At 47.7% G+C, this 9,799-nt stretch overlaps 1 protein-coding gene across 1 annotated transcript; it reads right to left on the bottom strand.

The window, feature by feature from the left end:
* Positions 1–1,340: 1,340 nt before the first annotated feature.
* On the bottom strand, positions 1,341–5,130 carry LOC109738799 (pheophorbide a oxygenase, chloroplastic). The gene is made up of 7 exons (XM_020297902.4): positions 4,324–5,130; positions 3,993–4,228; positions 3,762–3,888; positions 2,765–2,901; positions 2,471–2,630; positions 1,966–2,244; positions 1,341–1,825 (listed from the first exon to the last, which is right to left on the bottom strand). Exons 1-7 carry the CDS (start codon positions 4,735–4,737, stop codon positions 1,571–1,573), a joined length of 1,608 nt encoding a protein of 535 aa, XP_020153491.1. The 5' UTR covers positions 4,738–5,130; the 3' UTR covers positions 1,341–1,570.
* Between the last annotated feature and the right edge of the window lie 4,669 nt (positions 5,131–9,799).

Below are 9,799 nucleotides of genomic sequence, written 5' to 3'. Positions count from 1 at the left end.
GAAGAGTCGTTTCAGTACAGAAGCACGGTCGGGGCACTTCACTATTTGACCTTGACGCGGCCTGATTTATCCTTTGCTGTCAACAAGGTTTGCCAATATCTTTCACGACCTACTGATGTGCATTGGGAAGCTGTGAAAAGAATTCTGCGTTTTGTGAAAGGCACTGTGTCTACAGGATTGACACTTCGGCGATCTCCATCAACCTTAATAAGCATCTACACTGATGCGGATTGGGCCGATTGTGCAGATGATCGTAGGTCCACAGGTGGCTTCGCGGTTTTCTTCGGACCTAACCTCATCTCATGGAGCGCCCGGAAACAGCCAACGGTGTCACGATCGTCAACTGAAGCGGAGTACAAAGCCTTGGCAAATGGAACAGCAGAGGCAACATGGTTGCAGTCCTTGTTGAGAGAACTCAGAGTATCTCAACCTCGAGCTCCTGTTCTTTGGTGTGACAACCTCGGCGCAACATACCTCACTGCCAATCCGGTGTTCCACGCTCGCACCAAGCACATTGAGGTACACTTCCATTTTGTCAGAGAGAAGGTGGCCATGAAAGCATTGGAAGTGCGGTACATCTCCTCCGCTGATCAGATTGCTGATGCATTCACAAAACCCTTGACAAAGTTGATGCTTGCACGTCTTCGTTCCAATCTCCACCTTCATACAGGTTGACATTGAGGGGGAATGTTAACGTACAAGATCCTAACTATGTTGGTTAGATTTAGGTCATGTATATCTTGTTTAAACAACCAGAATATCTCTCACGGTTGTTGTACTTATCCTATACTTGTAATCTTGGCAATCAAGTCATTGCCCATATAAATACATGACCTGCCCCTTGGGGTATTGCACGGCAAACTATTCTCTCTAACTCCGGGGACTTCAGGAAGGGAGCAGGGTGCCCCTTGCATTGCATCTGGCGGCTGCTTTGGGTGGATGCCGGAGTTCCCCTGGCCCAGATCTGGCCGCCGAGGACACCAACCCTATCAGGGTGTCGGCTTTGGGATGGAAGGGAGGTCTTCTGCTCCGTTCCGGTCGGCCGCGTCGGTTTGGTGTGTCCATAGATGAGGGTGGGGCTCGGATGCCGTGGCGGCAGCCCGGTTCGTGGAAGCCGGGGTGTTCATGGGCGGAGCACGTAGCTCGGGCGCTGTCTGGTCACCATGACAGTGTTGGCGGCATGTTGACCGGGGTGTGTCGTTCAATGGCGACGTTGCGGTTGTCCGTAACTCAACCTGATGACGGTGAGTGTTGGCCGGGGTGAAATCCCGCTCTGTCTTGCAAGCCGGCTCCAAGGCGCCTCACTCCCCGTAGCTGCTGATACTAATAGACAAAAGATATGGTCTATCTATCGATTTTCATCCCGACTTTTCTTTCTTACAAAGTAGCCTGGTAAGTGCTCATACAGCGCCTAGTATAAAGTTATAAACAACATACTGGGCCAATCTCATGTACCCACTGAAAGCTATATGTACTCCTTGGCTAGGTTATGCACATGATTGATCGTGGGATGTCTCCACACCACACCACACCAGATCCTCACAAAAATAACTAATGTTTATCTCCCTAATCAATCAATGTCAGCGTGCACGTAGTCCACAAACACGAAATGCTTCTGGCGGTCGTAGAAGACATAGGCCAGAGCGGCGCTGACCAGAGCACCGGCACCGAGCAATATTCTGAGCTGAACATCCGCAGGGATCCCGGATGTCGCGCCAAACACCACCGTCGCCCCCATGAACACCTTCTGCAAAGTCTGAAAGGCCTTGTGCGCTCCTCTGCAGGACGAGCATTTCAGCGTGTGCTGCTCGTATCTGTCTAGCATCTGCACAAGTAGTGTGTTTGCGATTTTGTCATCAACATAATGTCACGCATAAGAATAAGAGAACTACAAGATGCAGAAACATCAGCATATGCAGGTAAGTTCTGATGTCTACTTCGATAGATAACCCGGAGAACCTTTACCTCTCGCTTTGAAAGGACCGTAGAAGGCAATGCATCTTGGCTAGGACTTCCATACCAGTCAGGCTGGCTATTTCCGAATTTCCGTAGCCATGCCCGGAATGCTAAAACAAATCGGTCGGCCTGTGTGGGTGTGAATGTGAGCTTTGTGTACTGCTGATTAACATCTGCAGACGACTCCTTGGATGCAGACAGGAAAACCTTCTCTTGGCCTTGAAGCACGATCATATCGCCGTCGTAGACCAAATTTGAGGTCCAATGTTCGTACCATCGAGGGACAAACTACATCACAAATAGCAAAGCAATGTTCAGGATTCCACTTTATACTCCAAATATGATGAGCTGATGACAACATAAACACTCTTGCCATTATTAATACAGTAGGGACCAAGCCTGTTGTTTCCCCTCAGGAACACGAAGACACCATGTATAACCAAATATGATGATGTTGAAACACAGTTAAGAAAACAGGAGGTAAAGTAAAAGCAAACACAACATAAGCATATACCTGCCACCATGCCTTTCCTGGCATTGTAAACTGGAAAAAGTTTCGAGCACTACAGACAATAGAACGAGTTTTCCCTGGGGCCATTGGAATGTTGAAGGAGCAAATCCATATGACCCATTTCTGATCTCCCACAATCGGTAATTTGGTGTCAATCTCTATTCTGCACAGGCAAATTAATTAGCAGAAGCTTAGAGTCATAATTTGAGTGACTTGTTGCATTTGGAACTGATAACATGAACTACCACAGCTCACCAAAAGTCAAAAGAAAAAGAAAAAGGATGTGCTGAAACGTACTTGTTCAGTGCATAGCAAGGGGCCTCGAAAGTTGCAGTGATGCGAGGATTGCCGGTATTTGCCCCTGAATATCCCCATGCGCCACTTGATTCCATTTTAAATGGCAAAGGCTTGGCTCTATCTCTTCGTCCAGTGACCTGTGAGAGGACTTAAATTATAAAGCGTGGGTAATGCTGCTGGTTCCATTGTCAAAAGTGAAGTAGATAACCAAGATAAACTGAATTCAATTTTCCAGGTTCAATTCAGCATGAGATCCCAACTTAAAATTGTTTTAACTCGCCAGATAATGAGGCCAACAGGATCGTTGTCAGTATACCAACAGTCAAGACAGCTACATATGTTCTGTTCGCTACATACATCCTTATTTTAGCATACGCCGGTAGTATGACTGAAGAGAATAAACTATATATGGTAAAACAATCATAATTCAAGGTGCAACAATTAACTCAGAACAGCACAATATAACCTTTGTGCACTTTTTGCTAACCAGAACGGCAGAATCCATCGCAAAGGGAATTCAACTAACACACAAAAACCAAGTTCTAGTATGAAGTGTCAGTATATCAAGCTTAGATTGTAGATCAGTTGCACATTTAGCTAGCCTCCCTTACATACCTAGCAAGGGCACAATTAAAAACAAGTGATCTATGGTTTCTGTGTCATCACATTCACTATCTTTCCCTCTCACCCCCTTTTGATCACCACATCTTTTGTTAGAATACTTGTCCTAACAGTCAACCACAGAAACACTTTAATTTTCAGTGGCACTTTGACACACCACAGCTTCCTATGTGGCCACTTAATCTGAACTGTTTTCAGGGCAGAATAAAGAGACTGGACAGTAAAAACACCGCTCTTATTTAACATCCATCTACAGCAATCATCCTCTCTTTCTTTTTTTCTTTTTGAAATGACAGTAATCATCCTCTCTTCTGTAAGAGGAAACCTGGTATAGCAAACAAGTAAAAGCATTCTCAAATCTCTGCACAGCATTTACCTTGTGGTGAGCAAATTCTATATGCGAGGGATCAGAGACGTTCTCCATCAACGTGTCATACCCATAGAAGAGGTCCCTCTGGATCGTCACGGTGGAGAAGGCCGGGTCATCGAACTCCTTCGGCAGCCTGAAACCAAGCGAAACAAAATGATGTTACTACTGCCTCTGAAGTGAATTTTGCAGCGGAGAGCCACAGCACGGCTGCAGTGTCAGCAGACTTGGCGCACATACATTGGAGGCTTGGTGGCCTTGGCCTTGTCCCATCCATTCTCGTCAGGCCAGACGAAGAGCAGGCCCTGGGAGAGGAGGGTGGGGAACTTGGTGGCGCAGGCCCTGGGCGAGCGCACCGCCCGGGCCTCGGGCCCCTTGGGCGCCGCCTGCGGGATCCTGGTGCAGGCGCCGGAGCCGTCGAAGGACCAGCCGTGGTAGGAGCACTGCAGGCCACCCGTCTCGTCGATCCTGCCCTCCTGCGCGCGCGCACGCACGCAGCACCCACTCGTCAGTACTACAGGATTTGGCTCTTCAAACGAACAGAGGTGAGGGAGAGGAAGAGGAGAGGTACCGAGAGCGGGGCGAGGCGGTGCGGGCAGCGGTCGTCGAGCGCGACCCACTCGCCGGAGTTGGGGTCGTTCCAGATGACGAGGTCGCGGTTGAGGAGCTGGAACGGGGTGGGCACGCGCGGGTCCAGGTCCTCCACGAGGGAGACCGGGTACCAGTGGTCCCGCCACACGAACTTCTCGCCCGGCGATTCAGGCGAGGTGCTCGCGCTCGTGGTCGGCTCCTCCGCCCGCTCCGCCTCGCCGGGGACCGACGTCGGCGCGGCCACGCGGAGGCGGGTGCTCCCGGCGCGGCCGCGGCGTGGACGGAGGAGTCCGCTGCCGAGGCGGGAGGCCGGGAGGGTCGACGGGCGCAGCAGCGGCCGGTGCCGCGGGGAGAGGAGGGGGAGGGAGGCGGACGGCATCGCCACCACCGGCATTCGATCTGCCTCCTTCCTTCCTCGGGATCGTCTGAGGAGGGAGCGGGGGTCCGAGGTTTTGTTTGGGCTGAGATCTTCCTCGCTCCGGCTTTGTACTACCGCCACTTATCTCTCGGTGCTTCGGTGCTTCTAGAACATTGCCGCCGGTGCCATGGTTCTGGCACTAAAACCAGCCGAAGCGAGGAAGAATTCCGTCGGAATTTTGTGAGTGACAAGTGGAGGTGAAGAGAAGAAGCGGCGGGCGCGAGGGGAGGGAGGTTGCGTGACGGCAGGGCAGAAGCAGGGCCGCGGGTAGATCAGAACTGGAGAACGCACGCATGGCGTTTTCCCGGCGGCCAGCCGTGTGTTTCTGTGGTGGAGCTTGGGCCAGCCACCCACACGCAACGTCGACTCAGGGGCAGGCAGGCCCCGACCCGACTCGTGAGAACGACGCGAACCAACCGACCGACCCGCGAGACGAGACCATTCCGCCCATTCAGGGCCTCTTTGATTCGTAGGATTTTTTTTTTGCGGGGTTGATTAGTAGTATTTTGAAAATTATAGGAATAGGAAAATATAGGATTGAAGTGGTATGCTCAGTTGAATTCTATAGAATTAGCAATGAGTGTTTGATGCCACAAGAGAAACAAAGAAATTATAAAAAGAGGTTGGAGTGGATGTTAGATTTCCTATAAAAAGTAGTACAAAAGATTCAATCCTATGATTCAAAGGACCAACATAGGAAAAAATCTAAAGGATTTCAATCCTTCAGAAATCCTATAAAATTCCTTTGAATCAAATGAGCCCTCAGAGTTTCTACCTGGACCACACACATCAGGGTTCAGTTCAGAATACTGGTCAATACAATTCATTTCAGGCCTCCTTTGATTCATAGGATAGGAATTTCATAGGAATAGGATAAGTATAGAAAATGAGGTGGCATGCATCTGAAATCCTATGAATGCTCAGACTATAGGAATAGGAAACTAAATGTCATTTGGTTCACGGGATAGGAACACACATAGGAAACACAAAGAAATAATGTCATTTGGTTTATGGTTGATAATGTGAACAATTATGTATATACAAAGTGCAAATATAGACCCTGCCAGCATAGTATATATTGTCATGTAACTGGAGTATGAACTGAGCAACTAGTGCAGGCAATCATCAACTCATCACACGGGCTAGTGCAGGCAATTAAAATACAAATTGGCTGCTAGAGCATGGAGTCAGAATACACAGTGGCATACTATGATGGATCCAGGGAGAGAAGGCAAGATGGAGTCAAACCTGAAGAAATTTGCGGCAGACGGAGGGCGCTGCTGGAGCCTGTAGGCTTGCCGGTCGACAGTAGATGCTCTTCAGCTCGCCGGTGGTCGTTGCCCGTCTACTGGATGTGGCCGCGTCCCTCGCCCGCCGGCGTCGCTCCCGGCGAGTTGTGCCGTTCTGTGCGAGGATGGAGGACTGGAGACAGATATGATTCAACTTTTTTATTTCTTTTCCCATCCTTGTTTGTACGCGAGTGAGCGAAAAAAACAGGGAACAGTTATCCGCGCGCATGTCGTTCGCCATAGGAAATTTTCCATCAGCTCGGACCTAATGTTTCTGATCCTGTCCTACAAGATTCCTATGAAATTCCTGTAAACCAAAGGCAGCCTCAGATCCTGAGGAAACAACCAGACCAGATCCTTCCATGCTGGTGAATACAGTTCGTATCGTACCATGGCGTGCCATCCGGTCGAGCTGTTCGTTCAGGGTTCAGCAGAACAATAGATCCGCAGGGTTTTTTTTTTGTTTGTGAATAACATCCGCAGCTTCAGTACAGTGGAACAACGATGACAATGTTCTAATGAGTGAACGCTCAGTGCATTCCCATTTCATCCGGCAAGGCAATGCTAAGAAAGAAACACACGACCGAAACCCTCAATCTATTTGCAGCCAAATTACTGATGTACAGTGCACCAAGCATCAGCCACCACGCCACCAACGGACCAGCGTGTACCATATATTGTGTGCTAATATACGTTATTACTTATCAACTTAAGCTCTACACAAAAAAAGGATGACCGGCACTTGTTCAAACTGTCGTTAAACCTCAGCAGCAGCCAACAAACAGGCGAAGAGAAACTGACTGACGTTCACAAAAATATGCAATTACTCGTACAAGGCAGAGAACAGTTGCTGTTAGATGCGCAAACATTGACAGATCACGCGCTCATGCAGGCTTCTTAAAGTCCATGTCGCCAGAAACATGGCCCGATTGCACACATAGTAACAGGACAATTTTAGCAAAGCATAAGCTAAGAAACACAACACCAAATCATCAACCTTCTGCAGCGACTCCATTCTAGCGCCAGCATTTCTACTGACCACCACACCACCAAAAATAATGCTCCTTGTACACAAGGAAAGATTTTTTTTCGATAAAGAGCATTTCATTGAATTGAAATATCGAGGTGATACAATCGCATCGTAAGAAAGCCCGGCCTCTGCATAACCAGATGCACACAGCCAACAAGTCCACAAGTCCGAAAAAGCAAAAAAGTAGCTAAGGAAAAAAACATAAGCCAGTCTAGGACGTGGCAGATATATCCGAAGATCACACCGCCATCCATGGGGGTAAAAAACCTCTCTGGCCGTACGCTCCAGCCGTGTAGACACCATCATAAAAAGGTCCCTGTCCTTCGGCCTCTGCAAGATAGACCAAGTACGGAGCCATCGCGAGCATGCATGGATAACTTGCATAGGAGATGAAACACTTTTATTATTAAACACTACATCATTCCTGGTAAGCCACGGTGCCCAACATAAGGCAGCTGCCCCCACTAGAATGTGTGTAGAAAATTGTTTTTGAATACCCCTCAACCAATTGCCGAATATATTCCGTGCACTACGTGGTGGGTAAAGATTTGAAACTATTCGAACAACAGCTCACACAGACCGAGCAAACTTGCACTCAAAAAATAAGTGTTTAATAGACTCGTTGTGCTGACAGAAGACACATTTTTGCTCCCTTGCCAGTTGAGCCGTGCCAAATTATCCCTAGTTAATATGACCCCTCTATTAAGAAACCAGAGAAAAATCTTCATTCTTAGAGGTATTTTGAGCTTCCACAATTTTCGTTGTCAACCGGAACCTCATTATGAACCAGAGCATCATACATGGACTTGACTGAAAACATGCCATTCTGATGCAACTTCTATCGAAATATGTACGGTTCATCCAGCAGCTGAATAACCTCCAGATGAAGGAGTAATTCATTCCACGCTGCCAACAGGTCCTTCAACCCCCACAGAACAACAACCAAACAGTTGTTTTCACTCTCTGTGATGGCAATATAGCTTAAATTTTACAGCAGTATTGGACATTCAATAGCTCAAAAATTATTTGGACCCTTCGTGCTAACCGGCCAAGGTTCACTATCATTCTATACTCCTAACCACGAGGAACAAATTACTGATCATTACAGGAAGTTCTGCAAACTGTACCAGCATCGCATAACAACTTAGCAATTCAAGAGTACCCATGATAACACAGACCAACACACTCCAAGTTCATATGGGTGCTTTCAAGGCAGCAGCGTGTCACCACTACAGCAGGTCGGCAGACCCGGAGCAGGTGGAATTACATGCTTGCAAGAGAGCCATCCAGCTTGCAGCACAGGTAAATGTGCAAAGGCTACATCTGGAGAGTGATAACTCAAGTGTGGTGGCTATGATTAACAACTCGGAGAAGAATCTCTCAGCTGTAGGGCCGCATGTGGAGAAGATTAAGGAAATGCTCACGAGCTTTCGGCAGTATAAGTGACACGGGTTAGTCGTAGTGCACGTGGTGCCATTGATAGATTAGCTAAGGTTGAAATGGGGGAAGAACTTTGTAAAGTCTGGCTCTCTGTCCCTCCAGATTGCATTCTGGACATTATTTCGGACAAGATTTCTGTTTACGTTTAATTAACGGAAACACTAATGCCCACACGTGTGGGCGTTACTCAACTCGCCCGCATGTCTGGATCGTCGTTCACTGTCTTTTGCACGAATTTTGACACGAAAAGATGGATTTGGTGTGCCACGTAAGACGGGGCTGGTGCGTGGGCGTTGGAGAGTTTGCCCACACGCCCGCACCATGCTGTTTGCCAGCTGCGCTGTGTGGGCGAACTGCTTTTCGCCCACACGACACTCCTACCTTGTGGATGGCAAGTGCAGTTACGCGAACGTGGCAACTCTGTACACACATGACAACTGTGATTCTTTGCTACACGGCAACTGTAGTTACGCGAACATGGCAACTCGGTACACACATGGCAACTGTGATTTTTTGCTACACGGTAACTGCAGTTGTGCGTACGTGGCAATCAGATAAACACACATGGCAACTGTGATTAACAATACATGGCAACTAGGTAAACACACATGGCAACTACTGTTTTGACCATATGTGGCAAGTAGTTAATCACACGCGGCAATTACGATTTGATTACACGCGGCAACTAACATAAATTAGACATGACAAGTATAGTTAACTAAAACAGATAGAGTTGCCATGCTTTTACAACTACACTTGTCATCACGGATAACTACATCTGCCAACCAGGATGGCAACTAAATCGTCATCCCGCGGGGTATCTAACGTAGCTGCACCAAGACGTGTGGCATTTTTGCTTCGTGCCACACGCACAAGGTGGAGATGAGTAGTACTTGTTAGACGTGTGTCACGAAGTGGCCGCGCCCACACGTGTGGGCAATTCTAATGTCCGCCCACACACAGCCCGTGTGGACTACCTCCTGCTCACACCACACATGGTGTGTGGGCGCATGTCGAATATACCACATGTGTGGCAGTTATCGTCGTCTTAATTAATAAAGCGGCAACATTTATCCTAAAAAAAGTTCATATCGCCAGAAAAATGATCCTATTGCACCCATAGAAAGCAGAAAATTTTACCTAAGCACACGCTAAGAAACACACGACATATAACCAATCTTCTGCAGCAACTCCGTTCTAGCATATATTATTATTATTATTATTATTATTATTATTATTATTATTATTCAAAACAAAAAGAATGCTAAACGTACACAAA

Source organism: Aegilops tauschii, chromosome 4 (assembly GCF_002575655.3).
Source record: "Aegilops tauschii subsp. strangulata cultivar AL8/78 chromosome 4, Aet v6.0, whole genome shotgun sequence".
In the NCBI taxonomy this organism is placed as follows: domain Eukaryota; kingdom Viridiplantae; phylum Streptophyta; class Magnoliopsida; order Poales; family Poaceae; genus Aegilops; species Aegilops tauschii.
The sequence above is the reverse complement of the archived record's forward strand: the minus strand, read 5'-3'. Positions and strand labels throughout refer to the sequence as shown.

Bases quoted from the DNA above. Each gene is read 5' to 3' on its own strand.
- LOC109738799 (XM_020297902.4), bottom strand. From the start codon at position 4,737: ATGCCGGTGGTGGCGATGCCGTCCGCCTCCCTCCCCCTCCTCTCCCCG. The intron at 3,889-3,992 runs GTATGTGCGCCA...GCTTGGTTTCAG, and splicing joins AAGGCCACCAAGCCTCCAAT to GCTGCCGAAGGAGTTCGATG. The intron at 2,631-2,764 runs GTACGTTTCAGC...TTGCCTGTGCAG, and splicing joins CCTTGCTATGCACTGAACAA to AATAGAGATTGACACCAAAT.